At 38.5% G+C, this 18805-nt stretch overlaps 1 protein-coding gene across 7 annotated transcripts in view; it reads left to right on the forward strand.

The window, feature by feature from the left end:
* PTPRK (protein tyrosine phosphatase receptor type K) overlaps positions 1 to 18805 on the forward strand; it is a 418239-nt gene that overhangs the window by 181513 nt on the left and 217921 nt on the right. For all 7 annotated transcript variants that reach the window (XM_074819158.1, XM_074819152.1, XM_074819154.1 and 4 more), the window contains exons 4-5: positions 10494 to 10575; positions 12429 to 12544. In XM_074819158.1, coding sequence (XP_074675259.1) covers positions 10494 to 10575; positions 12429 to 12544 — 198 coding nt within the window. The remainder of the gene's footprint in view (positions 1 to 10493; positions 10576 to 12428; positions 12545 to 18805) is intronic.

The raw sequence follows: 18805 nt of genomic DNA on the forward strand, positions 1-18805 counted from the left end.
GTGGTTTACACAAATAGTGCTCCTATCAACCCACAAATGATTCATAGGCAGGAATTATACTAAATGAGTAGATGTTAGTTAGGGTCTGGCGTTCTGGCAAGAATACATCTAGCAAGTATTAATAATTGTAAAATGCATATATGAAAATTTTCAGTTCATGCTTTCTAAAGAGAAAGGAGTTATATACAATCCAAACTACAGAGAAAGTCTGGAAGAAATATAGTCAACACTGAACATTAGTCCTTCTATTTAATATCAGTGAAATCATATTTTGGGGGTCAATATCATACAATCACAGAATGGTTAAGGTTGGAAGGCACCTCTGGGGGTGTCTGGTTCACGCCCCTTGCTCAAGCATGGCCATCTAGATCCAGTTGCCCAGGACTTGGCTTCTGAATATCTCCAAGGATGAAGACAACCTCCTTGGGCAACCTGTGCCAGTGCTCAGTCACCCTCACATTAAAAAGTGTTTCCTGATGTTCAGATGGAACCTCCTGTTTCTGTTTGTGCCCATTGCCTCTGGTCCTGTCACCAGGTACCACTGAAGAGAGCCTAGCTCCATCCTTTTGCACCCTTCCTTCAGGTATTTATACACATTGGTGAGATCCCCCTGAGCCTTCTCTTCTCTGGGCTAAACAGTCCCTGCTCTCTCAGTCTCTCCTCATGTGAGGGATGCTCCAGTCCCTTCATCATCTTTGTGTGTCCCTTCATTGGACTTTTTCCAGTATGTCCATGTCTCTCTTGTACTCAGGAGCCCAGAACTGGACCCAGCACTCCAGGTGTGGCCTCACCAGTGCTGAGTAGAGAGGAAGGATCATCTCCCTCCACCCACTGGCAACACTTTGTCTAATGCAGCTCAGGATATCAATAGCCTTCTTTGCCACAGGGACACATTGCTGGCTTATGTGTCTACCAGGACATCTCGGTCCTTTTCCACCAGCTGCTTTCCAGCAGGCTGGCCCCCAGTATATGCTGGTCCTCAGGCATGTCTTCCTTGTTCCAGACTTCTTGGTTTCTGGTCCTTGGATTTCAGAAGGTCGATCTTACTAGCAAAGACTGAGGTGATGGCAATCAGTCCCTCAGTCTTTTCCATGTCCTGTGTCACCCCAGGGTCCTTGTCCCATTCATCAGCAGGCCAACATTTTCTCTAGTCTTCCTTTTGCTACTGATATACTTGCAGAAGTCCCTCTTGTTGCCCTTGACATCCCTTGCCAGTTTGAACTCTGCCAGATTAAGCTCAGTTTAGTGGATAGTGTGCAAGACTGAGAGCAAGGAAATGTTTTGATGTCATAGGTCCTGTCTTTAGACATAAGCTGTTAGTACAGATGTCTGTCATCTTCTATGTTTGTCCAGCACCAGCATGTTGTGACTAATACAAAAATAGGATAAAATAAGAAAATATACAGGATTTGTGGATGGAACTATTGCTATTGCATCTTGAAGTACATATCAGAGTAATTTCCTACACAAACAGTGCTAGTTTCAGTGTTAGTGTGGGCAGGTGCTGATGCAATGAGTATCTCCACAGCACTGTTTGACATAACCTGTCCATTGCTTTGAGTGAGTTGCTTTTTGTTTATTTATTACATTTTTTTTTCCTTGGCAGTATTTGATCTGTATTTATTAAATATCTGTTAAACTGTATCTAACAAACTCCCTTCCCCTTGTATTGGAACATATCCTAACTTTCCCGATTTAAGACATGTTGATGTTATTCCACACTGTTCACGGTGACACAGTTAGGAGATACTGTGCAGTTTTGCCTTTTTTTGTTGTTTACTTCCTTCCTGACACTTGCAGCTGTCATAATTTAGGACAATTGGATGTCTTTGGTCACTGAATTTGCTTGCAACTGTTCTCATACTAGCAAGAACCCATGCTCAGGGCTTTTTTAAAATATTTTTTTAAAAATATTTTTGTCAAGATACATCTCTGAAATATGCTAGGTTCTATTTTTATTCTCTGTAAAAGGCTCATACTTTTCTGCACTCTGCTGTAAACGGACCTTTTACAAGAATGATATTAATTCAAAATTGTATCTTTTCACTGTATGTTTTTACACTTTAATTCCTTTCTGGCAGGGGCTGTTCTTCAAGCAGGCTGAGTATGAACCCTTTTGGAAGAAGTTGCAGAGGGTGATAGCTTCAGTTATAGCTCATGTGAGTTTTGTTATGGAGGAGCAGAAAAGAACGAGGAAAGGGAAGCAAGGTACCTGTCAGCACCTTGATTGGTGGTTGCTAGAATTTAAAAAGTGGTTTTGACCAGCATCTTTTTCTGAAGCAAGCAAATGCATGGACATGGATTTGACTCTCTGCATAGGTCCTTCAAATTGTTTTGACTGCCGTTGTGAAAGTAAGCAATTTTGGATATTGTTCTCTGATATGGACTGGAAAAAGGTTCACATTGCATCCTACATATTGCTTTCTAGAACAACTGTGATTTTTGTCTGCTTGTCTTGTCTTTTGCAGTTCTCTATGGATGAATTCTATGAGGTTGTCTTTTTTTAATTGAATATGGAAAAGATTCAGTGGTTGAGATACTGAAATTTTTATTTATCTGTATATTATTAATGGCTATATTACTTCAAGGGATAATGGTTGTGTTTACTAAGCGTGTTCAAATGTATCAGTAATTTGGTTGGGAATATATATGGTTTGAGATGGAGCATATTTAAAAAAAAAAAAAGAAAAATTTCTCATATGGCAAGGAATTACCAATGGTCACTGAAGATCAGAAAGGACTGACCTCTGCTATAGGTTTAGAAAAGTACAATGTCGTCATGTCAGACCTGTACTGTTACAGTTTCTAGTAGCTACCCGTGTTCGAAAGGACTGCTTCTGTCCTACTGGAAAGTATTTTCTTAAAGTTCTAGTCTATCACAAAAATAAGCGAAGTATTAAGTATTTCAGATTGATTCTTAACTTGTCATTTACTGCTACTGTCCCAGTTTTAGCCTTTAAATGTCATGATTTACAATGCTATCAAGGTTTTAGCTTCCCATGGTTAAAACTCATGCCTTTGCATGCAGTGTTATTATTTTTAAATCTTAATCATTTAAGAACTTTCACCGTTAAACAAATGTTTTGTTTTATTGAAGATCTTGTGCTTACAGACTATATAAGGATGCTTTTTCTTCAACTTCTTCAGTCAGGCCAGAGCAGGGTGGATTTTTGTAAGACTGGAAGGATTCCCAGATGGTAAACTACTACTGCTCCAAAGCCAGAGCAGCTGTAACTCTTCTGTGTGTGGTGTTTCATTCAGACATTTTCTAGGCATGAGCCTAGAAACATTTGGCGTAAGCAACTTAAAAGATATAAGCACAGACAAGTGGAAGAATGTGAGGTTTTTCTTGGTGTTCCTAACTAACATAGGGGTCTCCAGGGTCACTGAGTCTAGTCTCTAGCTTCCCCTGTATCAGGTAATGGGCCCTTTCAAAGGTTTGTTATGTTTCATCTTAATTGTGTGTTTTTGTGCAACATCTGTGTTGTTTGTGGAGGTAAAATATTGTTACTAACTCCTCATGTTTAAATTGTGTAGTTCACCAAAAGCTCACCTACAGTTCTTGCTTACATGTAAAGAGACAATTTTAGGGTTTTTTCCTTTTTTCCCTTCTTTCTTTTTTGTTTTCTGGGGTTGAGTAGTGGAGCTAGCTCATTTACAAGTAATAAATTCTCTGAAGAATTACCCTTTGGGACCCTTGGTAGGCATGGTTTCTGGGTGGTTCCTCACCAGAGTGTAAACTGAGATGAATCTTTGGAGTATAGGCTTCTCCATGTTGAGTGCACCTTAAATACGAATTTGGGGATGAGAGGAGGGGTGTATGTCAGAGATCCCTCTGGGTGACTCTGAGAAGGTCAAAGAATCTGTGAGCCGACCAGCTTTGCGGGTAAGGATACTAGTGAGAACATGGCCTTAACTCCTTTGGTTTTCAATCTCAGGTGGTGTGCTATAGAGGAAAAAATAAGTAATAGGGTGGTAACTATTGGCAGAATGGAGACCCCAAAGTTTTCACCCAAGTGTTTTATTTCCTGTGCTGGGAATTCTCCTGGGCCCTGTCAGCAGCAAAGTCTGCCTCACAGCATTGCTTAAGCATTCAAATGGAAGTAATTATGTTTTCATAATTTCTAAATTAGTTCAGTAAAATATTCTAACTTTCACAAGGGAAATGCTTTTTATTATGTCAACAAAAGTTTTATATGTTAGGTAAAAATTTGTTTAGCTGTCCCTTTCAGCTAGCTTCTATTAAGGATTTCTTTTGTAACATGATACTGTTTCCATGTTTGTATTAATATTTAGTTTCTTGGTAATTAAAAACTTTGCTTTAGTATTTTAAAATGCCTTTAACACTGCAGAAACATTGGATAGAACTAGAAGCTTGTCAGTGAATAGGATTCATTAGTGTTTTATCTTGCATATAACTGGTCTTGCTGTTCATGGCTTTTCATCTGCAGAAAGTTATTTTGCTACAAAACAAATTTGCTCCTATGTGTTGTTTAATCTTTATGAATTCTAGTATAAGTACTAGGCTCAAGTATATCTGGAGTCACCCTACTGTGCTTTTACAATAATTAAAATGAATCAATGAAGGAGATGTGTATGAAGCAGAAAAAATAAATAAAGTGTTTTCGTTTTATATTCTTATGAAAGAATTTCTATCTGGTGAGGTTAATGTAACTCCACTGCTTCTTTTGGTTCTAAGGAATTTATTCTTCATTTGTTTTATTTACAAGTTGAATAGAAATTATGTGGGATGTGCCAAAAATAGATCAATGTACACCATCAGGATTATGCGTACTGGAACAGTGAGGAAGGAGCACAAAGTTTCCAGTAAATCTGGACTCTAGTTGAAGTTCAGTTTTCATTTTTGTTTGTTTGGGGTTTTTTTGAGGTGGTTTTTGTACTGTGATTTATCACGGATATGATACCTTCTGTTTGCTTGCAGGTCTCTAATACACCTTTCCACCAAGCATTGGAATGAACCTATTTACAAGTTTGATTTCAGATAATTAAGCTAGTAGAAGCCCTTCTGTAGCTGAACAAAAATGTATTGCAAGTTGAATGCTCTGTGGAAATTACCAGATCCAACTATTTTTTGTCTTCTATATCCATCTCAAATTCCCTTTTAGCACTCTCTAATGTGTATTAGAGTCTAGCAGGAAAAAGTAGTCAATGAAACACTGCATTTCTGTTGTAACTAAACCTTTTAATACTCACTTTTATCTAACTGATGTGTGGATGCTTGGTTCATATATATGATGGTCTTACAGGACTGCTATTAAACCTCTGGGAGATCCTCTCCTCCTTTAATACTGTGAATAGTCAGAACTAGTCAAGCACAGAAATGACAAGGAAGGTCTCAAACTGTAGGGAAAATACCCTGCTTGGTTGATGGTGGTGTGTAGTTTACAAGAAAACAGCTTTTACAAAACCTAAGAGAATTATGTTCCAAGAGTAGGCTTTGGGCTACAGAGTTGTTCTCCCTCTTTCCTGACTACATTTTGTACTTAATTGACTAGGTATGCTTTGGGAATGCCTATTTTGATCAATGCCTCAAATGAGCTAATAATGAGGATACTTAAATTTTTGGATCCTGACAAGAGTTAAAAATTTGGCTAGACCAGTCGTTAAGATGTATATTTTGTATATTCCTGCAGTCTTCATGGTGATTGCAGGATGTAATGTTAGGGCTGTCTAGGAATGTGAAGGTTTGAGTATTTCTTAAGCATTAAACTTAAGCAACTAAATCCCTTTAGGGGTCTCTGCTGCAACAATTACTACTTTTTTACATTGCATTCAAACACTCTTGAGTATGTAAGTTGGTCACAAACATTTATTTCTGGAATAATATTAGGTGAAGAATGATTGTAGTCATCTCCATTTTAGAGCTGGGATGTGAAAACAAAGTATGTTCTCTGTTGCAGTGTCTGACACAAAACAACTAAATTTTTTTTCTCTTTTTTGCTCTATATTGCACATAATAGGCTTAATTTTCAACCTGGGAGCCCTTTACAAGGGTCACCAAGAATATAATGGTGATCTGATTGATACGGGCTAGTTAGGTTTCCAGAAGGCTTTTGACCATGTCCCTCTGCAAAAGCTTGTAGTGAAGCTAAGCTGCCATTCTGTGAGAAGGAAGATACTTCCATAGATAGGTATTTGTTCAAGAGGAAAAAGAGAACGTAGGAATAAGTTGTCAATATGCATAGAGGTAATCACCAAGGCATCCTATAGAGATTTCTGCCTTTCAGCATGTTCATAAGGGACCAGAGTAGGGGCCAGAGAACAGTGCGAAGACAAAAGTTTGTAGGTGAAAGCTACTTTGGAATAGCAAGGACATTATGTGATTGTGAGGACCTATAGAAGGACCATAACAATATCACCAACCGTGAGTGATTGGGCAATAAAATGGTAGGCACATTTTAGTGTAGATAATGAGATATAAAACAATGCACACTGTATAAAGTCCTAATTTCACACAGAATGATGGACTCAAAGCTTGCAATTGGCACTCTGCAGCAAGATCATGACATTCATAAAAGTACAGCTTAGAGCCCAGTGATGGTCAAAAAAAAGTAGATGAAGTGCTAAGAATGGTTAAGGAAGTTCAGTATAAATCAGATAATGACATTATGCTGTTGTATAAGTTATGACTCACCCACATCTTGATTACTGTGTGCCAGCTCTGCTCTTGTTATCTTCAAAGAATATAGCACAGTTAGAAGGAGCTTTAGGAAAGGATGAGAAGGGTTAGCAAGGAAAAAGGAATGGTTTCTATACGAGACTGACTGAATAATCTGGGACTCTTCAAATTTGAGACAAAATTACTTGGGGATATATAATAGAGGTCTACAAACTGTGAATAATAATATAGCAGGAAGATTGGGATCAATTTTTCACTGAGTTGGGTCATTAAAGGAAGCCAGGTACAAACCAGACAAATGGCAATGGCTCTTAATACTGTCAGTAGTAAACTGATGGATTTTCCCAAATGATACTGTGTTCACTAAAAGCCTGCATGGTTTTAGGGGGAAAATGGACCCATATATGGACAAGATATGCATTAGGGATGGCTAAATACATAGGAGTGTGTCCAGTTCAGGGAGTTCTGACACTGTATCTTCATTTGCATCCAAATGCAGGCCCTTCATAAACAAGGACATGCCATTTTATTTGGAGAACTAACTATTTGAGTATCACCTTGGAACTGTGTGGAAAATTCAGGGATCAAATCTAATTCCCTTGAGTAGTATTTGAATTACCTGAGCTATTCAGCATTTCCGATTCTCATTCATTGCAGTGATGCTGGTACAAATGAGACAGGATAGCTCTCTGCACAGCCCTGCACTGTGCAAGACCGATTCATCCCCTGGAAACAGTCTCTCCTCTCCATTAAAAGGAAGTGAACATCTCTCAAAGTGCAGTGGATGAGCATACGGTTAAATTGTAATAAGTGGAAAGACATTTATAGTTGCACGGGCAACTAATGGTTTCTGGCTAGAGTCATTTTACCTGAAAAATAATTCAGATTATCAAAGTGTTTAAGCCATTCTTTCTAGGACTGTAAACTGAACAGCAGTGTAGACTAAGTGGAGGATTCACTTCTAAAGCACTGGTGTCTTATTAGGATAAACCTTCTCTGGTGAAAGGAATAGCTCAACAGTCTCGTTTTTCTCAAGTAGTGTGTGCATATGTGAGGAAAAGAACTCTACCTCAGGTTCTGGTCTGACTTGTCAACATTTTAAATTGCTGTTTTCACATATCTATGGAATTCCCTTTTTCCATTTCCCATTTTAAATATGAACAGATGTTATCAAATTATAATAATTTTTTAAGTGAGCTGCACCTTTTTCTATAGAGTGTCTATAGTTATGAATGTTTCATAGCTGTATTTATACCAATCCTGAATGTAAATAAAAATAATTTAGCACTGTATATATGAAATCTCAGCTCTCTAATATCTCTGTCTTTTTAATCACTTTATTTTTCCTTTACCTACCTCATAAACATTACTGTGTAACAGTTTATAGGCTTCTTACATTTCCTTATTTCTTCATGTTTTTTGTTTTGTTGTGTGGGGTTTTTTCTTCTCATGGATCTCCATGTCTTAATCTTACACTTTCCTGGGAAATGCTCTTTTTTATGATAACTTCATACTCTCAGAGGGTGGGGATTAATTAAATTAATCTGGCAGAGGTAGGAAAAAAAAAAAAAGTAGTAAATTCATGTCCCAAGAAAAGTAGCTTTCTCCCCTTTGCCCCCAGTGTAGGAAGGTATCAACATACAGGGGAAGGACACACTTACATGAGGCCAAGCTTCCCTGGGAACTGGATCTAAGTTACTTCCAAATGAATTAATAGCAAACTGGTTCAGAGCGAGGAGTAAACTTAGACCAGTTCTTAACACTGATTTCTTAAATGGACCTTGAGAAACAAAGTGCTTTTGGAGTTTGAACGGTAGAACGGTGTTGTGTTCTAAAGAAATTGGTCTGCTAGAAAGGCTTTAAATATAGTATTTACTTTTTATTACTTTTTATTGTTTGTCTTCCACACCACACAATAATTTAAAAAGGGGGGGGGGGAAGGAAGGATCAATCCAAATTATTAAAGAATTGAAGATATTCATGTTGATGTTCCTTACTGGGAACAAGTGCCGACTCTGAAAATGCCTGAGGAGCTGGTGGACACTGTCAAATAGTGCACTGGTCAGAGAGATCATTTGGACAAGGGAGTGAAAGTAGGACCCCCAGACACTAAATTTCTTTCTATCAAGCTGCTGTTCGCCAAGGCATGAGGAGAAGGCAGAGAATGAAGTGGTTTCTGTATCTTAATTACACTGGGGTGCAAATAAAATTAAAAGAAAAAGAAAAGGAAGAGGAGAGAAGTACAGCCAGAACCTCATCAAGAACTTCTGGAGAAGTTGGAAGAGGGATTTGTAGCCTGGTGCTGTCAAACTATATACTCCCCACAGGCTGCTGCCTCCTGCAGTCAAAGCACAAGTTGGGGGACCCTGTGAACCACACCATGAACATGCCCATATGCACCTTTCCTCGGAAGTTTTCCTTATTTTCCCCCCTTTTAGTCTGTGGAATTAGTTCTGAGTATAAACAGGCCACCAGGGGTCCCTTTCTCCTTTGGTGGGAAGATAAATTGCACTTCATGTCTGGGTGGAATGTAAGTCTGAGGAAATATAGCAAGTGGAGCATAAGCACACAGGAGTGTTCCTGATGCAGCATTCAGAGCCAAGTTGCGTAAATGCCAGGCATCTTGCTAAAGAGGATAGTTTTGTGAATGAGAGGTCTGAAATGAGCTCCAGGGGTAGAGCAGAGCTGCTTGCTCTCAGGACTACCCTGAGACTGAAGAGTCCAGTGGTCATTATTTCCTAGGAAAGTGCCACGTGGATCCCCCAGTAAGAAGTCCTGAAAGGTGCTTGATGGGGAGACCATTCTCCTGTTCACCTACAGGGTACGTTGGGTTGTTAACCCGTTGCCTTTACTGCTCCCTTACATTGTCCCCAAGAATGAGAGATATAAACTACTTGAAAAGATTGTGTATAGAGCAGCTGACTAGCTCTAAGCCTGTCTTGCACAGAAGACCCCAACAGATACTTTGGGCAATCACAACTCAGTCTTTACTGGTGTGCTTTCCTCTTTCATATCTTCCTTTTAGTTTAGACATTCATGCTCCATCCTTTATTTTTTTCCCTCTAATTATTTTTCTTTTACTTTCACCATATTCCACTTTTTTCCTTTTTTTCATCCATACAGGGAGACATATCTTGACAATAAATTCGTTCTGGTCAGTTGGCATTGTTTTGCAATATCTGTAGCAAAACACAGCTCTGTGCTCTGGAGCAATCCAAGAGCAATTCTTTGTTGTTACTGCCCATTTGGGGTGGGACAAGAAGTTGGATATGAAGACAACCTCTTCTTTTCCTTCACACACAGCAATTTCCCCATTGCCCCAAGAATGAATGAAGTTAACGACTACTACATAAATCTCATGCTACAGCTGTTCATTTCGTTGCCACTGGGGAGTGCTGCATTATTTCTGTGCTGCTGCGTGTTTTTCTGTGCAATTATGCTGCAGAATGTTACAGGAGGGTATGGACTATCTGTGACCCCCGATAAAAATAGAAATTTCGTTAAAATTGGTTGATCAGTTGTATTCTGTGATGTTGAACCTGTCTGAAAGTAATGGTGTTTTTCAGAATTGAATCATGTTTATACACTTAGTGGAGAGAAAGCAGTATGCTGTTAATTGAGGTAATAAGCATGCTTTTCTGGTGTGCCATAAGCAGCAAATCCAAAGCAAGTCATGTATGTGAATGGGTATGGAACTGCAATACATTAAGTAATAAATATTCCATTCAGTTGTCAAACCTTGTAGGAACTTCAAGTAAATGAAAAAGGCAATGTGTCTTGTATCTACACGCTTGCCACTGTGGGAAATCTGTAGAAATGAGTGTTGTAAACATTTTTTCTTTCATTTTGACAGGTAATATTTGAAGCTGAAGTCTCAGATGGGAGAAATGGCTACATTGCCATTGATGACATCCAGGTTCTGAGTTACCCTTGTGGTAAGTAATGATTAAGAGCTGCATTTTTCTCTGTCTTTTCAGGACATATTTGATATTGCTGTAGACTGCTGAGTTTTCATCACTTGATCACTGAGTTTCTTTGTTCTTTCAATAGTATTTTTGTTGCAGCTTCCAGGGAAAAATGTAGTGTTGCAATAGTGATTTACCTGGGTAAAATCTTTGTCTGCCAGATGTAAAGTATACAGGAATACAAAAGCAGAAATTCTTCAGTGTCTTTTTAGTCATACCATAGTTGGTGTGCATAATCAATATGGGTTTTAATGTTAATGTGTATACTCACTGATTAAAGAAAACTGAATTGGCAGATGCATGTAGGAGGTTTATCAGACTTCATGCCCTTTGTTCTTTTTTTATTTTTTTAAATTTTTTTAAAAAAACCACAACAGTTCGTTGTTTTTTTTTTTTAAAAAAAGCTTCTGGCTGCTGAACTGCTGAGGGACTGCTTTTTGTTTTTTTTTTAGTGGACAAACTTCAGGCATTTGTTTGCCTTTCCCTGCTTAATCCTGGGGAAGAATTACACACATGCAAATATAAGTTTTGATAAGAAGAATATGCTATGAATAAAAAGTTGTGAAGAAGAAATTATTACTATGCATTTCTGTCAGTTGTTTTCACTTTTTTTTTTGGTAATTTGATTCTGTCCAACTCTTCTGATCTTACCCTAGACATCCCCTTTCTAAAACGTGATTTCATTGTAGCGGACCTCATGGCTGATAATTTAATTGCTTTCTGAAATGATCAAGATATAACAACCCCCTTCCCCAAATTTGCAAAACAATGCCAAATAATAAAGTTGCAATGGCAACCTCACACTTTGTTTTCTTGTACCCCAAATCTGTTAAGACCACAGCTCTCAGGGGCTACCAAGCTTACAGGGTATTTGAGTGAGTTCCTCTTTCTATTTCAGCCAGCCCAGGTATATTATGTCTGTACTCAGAAAAGCTTTGCTCGGATTCAGTATCTGGCTTTCATTTTTTTTATTCTATTTTTTCTTTTTTTTCTTTCCCTTTGTGTTTTTCTTAACTGCCAAAACAACAGGCACTTGGGTACAGCCATGACGGCAGATTATCAGCATGATACAGTATTCAGATAAACTCTTTTTTGTTAGTGATGTTTAAACCCTGTTGGTTTTAATTTGCTGTTTTTTCCTGTGTGGTGTTTTCTTTTTAGTAAGAACAAAGAAATAACAGTTCTGCTACTGGTTTTGTTAGTTCTTGAGAAAGGAATGGGCAAGAGCTGTGTAATGTACCCATTCCTCAAATATGTTTTGTTGGCTTTCTTACATCTAATAAATCCTTCAGGTGGTTATGCCAGTGAGCTTTCCTGTAGCCTTTGTCAGTGTGGGAAATAATTTGTTGCCTCCTGAAACACTGTATTTAACGGCACAAATTATTTCATTTAGTAAAACAACAGAGTTCTGAGTTACATTGCAAATAATCTGAATAGTATCTCTCTATTTGCCCGAGCAGTGTCCTGCTAATTGAGTTTTTCTCACTATGATGTGTTTCATACAATTGAAAGTCTTTGGGATAATTTTTGTAAAATGCTGCTGACATTTTGGCATTTGATCTCCTTCTCTTGGCTTTGATTTTTAAAAGACTTTATTATAACTCATTTATAACATAAAGTTAGTAGAATCACCAGGGGAGAAGGGAAAGGACTGAAAGCAGCCTTTCTTCTCAAACAGAGATGAAATAAATCATTTTCTCTCTTCTGTTTCTGTTTTTTAAGCCAAAGGTTCTTATAATATGCATCTTCAGGGAGACAATAATGTTGCTGGCACCTTTTTTAGCAATAAATGTTATTTGTAATTTTTGTTTTCCCCTCTGCAGATAAATCTCCACATTTCTTGAGGCTGGGGGATGTAGAGGTCAACGCAGGGCAGAATGCTACATTTCAATGCATTGCTACAGGGAGAGATGCAGTGAATAACAAGTTATGGCTCCAGGTAAGGCCAACTCATTCAAGTCTATTTGGCTAGAGGACAAGCTGATTTCTGGAGGTGAAATATTTAGATTCCTAAGCCTTTTTTTTTTTTTTTTTCTTTCTGCATGTAAAATATTTAGTTTAAATACAATTTTTTCTCTGTTAAATGGAGACATTTCTAATCAATTTTGTAATGTTAAAAAGCTTGGATTAGAATTAGAACAACTGGTGTGGACAGCAGAGGAGGTTTGGTCTTTAAGGCATTGTGGGCCTTCTCTCCTTCTAAATAAGCTCCTCTGTATCAAAATTTATTATCATTAAATGCAAATAATTGGCATTTGGGATCTGATAAAACACAAATATCATAAATTTTGAGGGTTATTTTATCATATAAATTACAACTAGTTCTTTGTCCAAGCTGGTGACTGGAGGGATGTGGGTGTACTTCTGTGTGCATATCAGTTTTACTCAGCAGCATATTTAATAGGACAACATAAAAGGACCGTTGCATGTCCTTTGTCTCCATAATAGGAGAAACTTAAACTTTTTTTATCATCTGTAATTCGGAGTAGTATGTATGTTAGTATGTAAGAGAGAACTAAAACCAGAAAATAACTCTTCTCACTAATAAGCAAGAAAAAATGAGAAAACAACACAACCACCCCCCAAAAACAGCTACTTTGCTTTGTGGTGTGGGGGTGGGGTTGCTTACAGTGAAAACCACCAGTTAAGTAGAAGGATGGCAAAGTTTCACAGTCATTCCTTAAAAAATTAAATTTTGCCACTTAACAAGGGTTAAAAAAGTCACTTTAGTTGTATGTGTACCTTTATGTGTATGTTTTAGTTTATACATAAACCTTAAGCACCAACATTCCTTTAAAACGATTTTTAAATATGCGCTTTAGTTTTTTAAAATGTGTATTTCTGTATATTTTCAGAACTGTAGAGTGTATACTTTTTGGGAAGCACTGTACTTGGAAATGAACTATAATCAGAACTTTAAAATCTATTTTTTGGCAAGCGTTGTACTTTGAAGTAACTGATTATAGTTCGTTTCAATCTGATTTTTCTTTTAATGGAGAGTGGAGCTGACAAACCTTTAACAGTTGCATGTAAGTGTGTGATAAACTTAGAATTTTAAAGATATATTTTTTAATAGATTGAGATTAGAAAAAATCTGATATGCAAAATCTGTTACTGGACAAATATGCTGCAACATTAATAAAGGAACACAAGTCTAGCAGTAACTGCATTGCATTTAGTGAAGAGGTATCATAGCAGTAGGAATGATTTGTACTCCATGTCATTGAGTAGTAACTTGTTTAAATTGAGCAAACATATAATGCATTCACTGAGGAGGAGGAGTTTGATTTCAGAGGCTTGCCAAATAGAGCACACAAAATGAAATTGAGCTGGGTTTTGCTATATGAAAGGCAAGACTACAGCAATAGGAGCTTACCAGGAAACCCGTGAAGCACCACCTTCATTTGATCATGGGTCAGAAAGGTCCAATGGAGACAGCCAGCTGGAAATCTTCCCTATCGTTCACTCCTCAGAGTCAGATAACTCTGACAGATTATCCTTTCTAACTTTCACTCCCCTGAGAAGCCTGGTTAGCAGCCAGAACAACTCAGAAAACATATGTTTTGTCCCTCCACATACTTCATGGGTGGATTGTTTGTTTGAGATTTTTCTGTGTATGTGGATCACAGATGTGGTAATTTCTCACAGTGCGAAGGATAAGGTAGCTTTGAGGTTATAACTCTGCTTGCTTGTGCTTATGAAGTGCCTTGATATTCTTGGAGATGCCTTGTTATTAAATTACGTACTTGAACTTCTGTTCCCCTTGTTTTCCCTTAAACAGTGCCAAATTTTCACCAATTTAAAGAGGACCCATTTTTTTTATCTCCCTCATCATTCCACCCCTCCATCGTACTTGCCCACCATAAGTGTGAATCAGCAACTTTCCCTCTCTGAATGCTCTTCCTTAGATAACACAGCAAGTTACTGCTGTTGTATGCAGCTAATGGTGAATTCGCTTTTTTTCCTTAAAACCTGGTATGGATATATATGGGTCTCATGAGGCTCCGGAGTGTGACTTGGAAAAGGTTCACTTTAACCTTTGACCAAACCAGAAATTCATAAAGCCCGAATAGCCAGAAAGGAAGAACCAGCAGATCAAATCAAATGCCTGAGTAATTGTTTTTGAGAGCCCTGAGCTGAAACATTCCAGGAATGTGTTTTTCTCATAACAAGAAAGTTTGTTGGGGAAAAAAAAAGTGCAAAAATGAAAAATGAAGGGGGGGGTGGGATGGGGAAGAAGACACTTTCCAAGTACGCTGTGTTAGAGAAAATAGCTTTTGGTTATGTCCTTATTGAAAGAGAAAAGATATTTCCGTGGGAATAAAAAAAAAAAAAAAAAAAAAAATAAGAAAAAGCTGCAAACAATTTGCTATTAAAATTCTTTGACGAGGAAAGATCTGAGCTGCGGTCTGGCTTTTTGTATCTGAAATTATCTAAGATCTCATTTGCTTGTATTGAAGTATTAGCGATGTGTAGGCACAGATTTCATTACAGAATCTACCAGTGCTCTCTGGCTCTTCCAGCCCTCTGTTTTCAGAGAAGGGCTAAAGTAAATTCAGCAGCAGGAGAAAAAATATAGCAGCCACGCTCTCTGTGTTCAGAGTCATGCAGCCTCACAACTGCTTCAGCCAGGCTTGGTTCGAGCTGCCACAGGCTCGGCTTCACCCTCCTCATCCCTCTCTGCACTCACACTGGAGCTTTTGTAGGTTGCCAGAAAATCAGTTCAGGAAAGTGATCTGGCTAAAAAAGATTTTTGTTGTTGTTGGGGGTGGGGAGGACTGTTTGTTTTGTTTTGGGTGGGTTGGTTGGTTGGGTTTTTTTCTTTCTTTTTTAGATGGATTCGTGTCTGAATTACCCATATAAATAGTGCCAGCAGGTGGAAAAAGATGGGGATGTTTGGTTAGAAGCAGGGAAGAAGGAAAGATTATAACAACCTGAACTGAAGTAAAAGTGGATCTCAGTGGCATGTCTCATTGTAGTGTCCTCCATAAACTTTAATTCTTTTTAGTTATTGGAAAAAAGCCCATATCATATACTAGATAATCTATGTGTGTGCACAGTTCCATGCTTATGCTTTTCTCAGTGTGTATATAATTAAGTGCACATACCCTTGTGTGTCTGAAAATAAAAATGGACCAAATAATCACAGCATTTCAATATGCTGTTTCCTGTGTGTTTACTGTTGTAATGACAGTCTTTTCATCAACTCCATTTTCTATAATTGTACATCTGTAAACATTTCAGACAAATAGGAATTAACATTGGATTGAACTTCTTCTGACTTTCATGGCTGCAGATTCTGCTCTTAGTTGTTTGGTTTTATCTGGTCTCTTGTCCACCTTTCATGCGCTTTCCCTCCCACGTCTGCATTTTGCCCCCCCACTGGACCAAGGTCTGGGACAGTCAGAGCTCTGGCATTGAAAGATGAACAGTGAAGATAACAGAAGTCTTTTAAAAGTTGCAGCTGCATTAATATGAAACATATTTCCCCAGGCAAAGAGATTTGACTGGTTGAACAAGATGGTCTGAAACACACCTTTTGTAACAGTGTAGGTGTAGACAGTAGGTGTGGGAGCAGGACAGATATGCAGCTCTCAAATTTTTTTGTTCTGCATTTTTTCAACTTAATTACTATCTAATCTATTATGGTTGTGAGCTGAAGGATTCTTTTTATGACCTGCGATCATTAGGAAATTCTGAGTTTCGAAGTCCATGGTTTTTGTTTTAAGTGAGCATTGATGCTGTTTCTGAAATACACACCAAGACTGAATGTATTATGTCTGAATGTAATGCTGCGGGGTTTCTTTTACTCAGTATTTTTCCTCTCCTCTTAAAATTTCCACTGTAATGTGTCGCACACCAACAACTGTAGCTTGGTGCCACTGTACACACTGAAGCAGTTGGGTTGTGTGATAGGAATCCCCCAACCCGAGGTGGTAACCTAGCTTTTCTACCTGTTATGCTTTGGTATGCTCTGTCTTAGAAGCTTCAGGAATTAGCGGAAGTTCTTGCTGAGAAATTGTTTCCTGTAGGAGGTGAATGTAAGAGTGTGTGTGTGCAATCTTAAAAGATTGAATATAGCATGTATAGACATCATAATTGATTGATTGTTACCCACTTCTGCCAAAATTATTTTTTCTAAAGTCTATGAATCATCTTTCTTCAAGAAGAAGGATTCTTTCGTTTGTTAACATTCGATGTACCTTGCTGCTTTGTGCATGTTGATCTGATGAATTAGTATAAATAGGACCGAACCCCCTTTTTATTCTGTTTTTTTCCCTGTGAAACACCATACATTCCAGTGGAGTTATGTCAATAAATAACCTTGCAAACAAGTCACTTCTGCACATTAATCCTGTGTTTGGGATGGATAAGTGTTAAATATTTGAAAGAGTAGTGCACACAGGGCATTCTAAACATGAAAATGCAGGAGTGGGGTGGGAGGGTCTGTTTGCACTTTTGATTTGGAGATTTTTATGTGGAGAATGGTTCCATGGTTTTAAGCTTCATTTCTTTACTAAGACAGCAGAGAAATAGAATTGACTGACTAGAATAAATAACATTTGGGTACACAAAGACTCCAGAAAGCAGTGTATGTATTGTCCAGCATTTGTTCTGTGGATCTAATTGGGATATCAGAGCAATAGGGTTTCTTGCATAATCAGGCTGTGTTTAACGGCTTCCTGAGCTGGGAACAATTGTGGCTCCCAGAAGCCCAATACGATTTTCAGTGTCTTATCGATGTCCGGTTTAACTGGACACTCGCAGAGTGTGGAGAATAGAGCTTTTTGCTAGAACATCTGTTAAACCATATGTCTTGGCACCTGGTTCAGATGGCGATAACTGCAGCACTAATGAGTCCATCCATCATTGCAGAGCTTTGCATTAACATAGCATTGGATTAGGGAAAGCGGCTTGTTCTGGCTTTGCAGTCGGATGTGTTTTGCCACGGTCTGCGGTGATACCATTTGCTTTGGCAAATCTGAAATTCAAAGGGGGTACCGCATGCGTTTAAAAGTTTAATACGCGCCTGGTAATCCTGTGCAGATTGCCACGAGAGCGGTGGCGAGCGGGCCAATCTGTCAGCAATAGCTGTGGGTGCTGGCTAACCGCCGCTCCACTTGGGCTGCCAAGGCTGGCAAGGCAGCCCTGCTCTCGCCCGTGGAGAGGCTCGTCAGCGTTAATGCGTCTGATGCAGCCCCCCTCTCCGCCAGAGGAAAATGTCATTCCTTGTGGAATAACAGATAATTAAAGCAATTGCCTGAGAGTAATAATTGAAAAAGTGAAATTAAAAAGCATTATGGAAAATAAAATGCAAATTGCTGTAAAAACAATGGAGTTGGGCTGACCTCCCAGCGGTACCAACTGTTACTGGAGGATGAACGAGCATCTGCACAGTTGTCTGTTTGGGCTCAAACAACTGGCCATACCTCGCTCCCTTTCTTGAGGAAACTGCCATAACCCTTAATGTCCTGTTTACCAGCATCTTGGGCTTTGGTGCTGGTTGCCGTAGAACGCGATTTGATATTAGCATTTGTTTTTCTTGCTAGATACTGCATATGCATGCTTTTTAACAAGTCTTTGGAATAGGCCCATGCAGATGGTATCGTGTGATGATGCATTTGGGCAGATCGTTGTGCAGGACCAGTATAGCGTTTCAGGAATTTAGACTGGAGTGTGTATACGAGGACCTGTGCCTCTAGCAGGGAGTTGAGGGACACAACACTGACTGTTTTGTTTTACTTTTTGGATGGATGCTATTTCCTTTCAGAGGAAGGAAGTTGTGCCACACAATTCCTCTCTTCCCACTGTATGCAGAAGGTGAAGGCCGTGGATCAGTATTCAGCAGGAGGGTTTGAGTATGGGCTGTGGGCCTCTGGGGTAAACCATTTAGCTGCAGTGAAGTGTTGGGAGTCTTGCTCGTGGTCTCAGAAAAAAAAGTATCTCTAATAGGAGAGTCACATCCAATTTAATTTTATTTTCCTAGTTTGCATGTTTTTTCTACTTTAAGTTTTTCATAGTTTTCTAATGTAACTTTGCCTTTTGAGATCCCACTGCATTTTGATGCAGTTAATTAATTGGCTAATATACTGTTTCTTTAGTTTGAACATTTGCTGTTATAGTGCACCTGCCTGTTAACCATTTTCATTACATTTGAAGAATTTTTTTTGTTATTTTCAGGAATTTTATGACCCCTGAA

This window comes from Strix aluco, chromosome 3 (genome assembly GCF_031877795.1).
Source record: "Strix aluco isolate bStrAlu1 chromosome 3, bStrAlu1.hap1, whole genome shotgun sequence".
NCBI classification, from domain to species: Eukaryota; Metazoa; Chordata; class Aves; order Strigiformes; family Strigidae; genus Strix; species Strix aluco.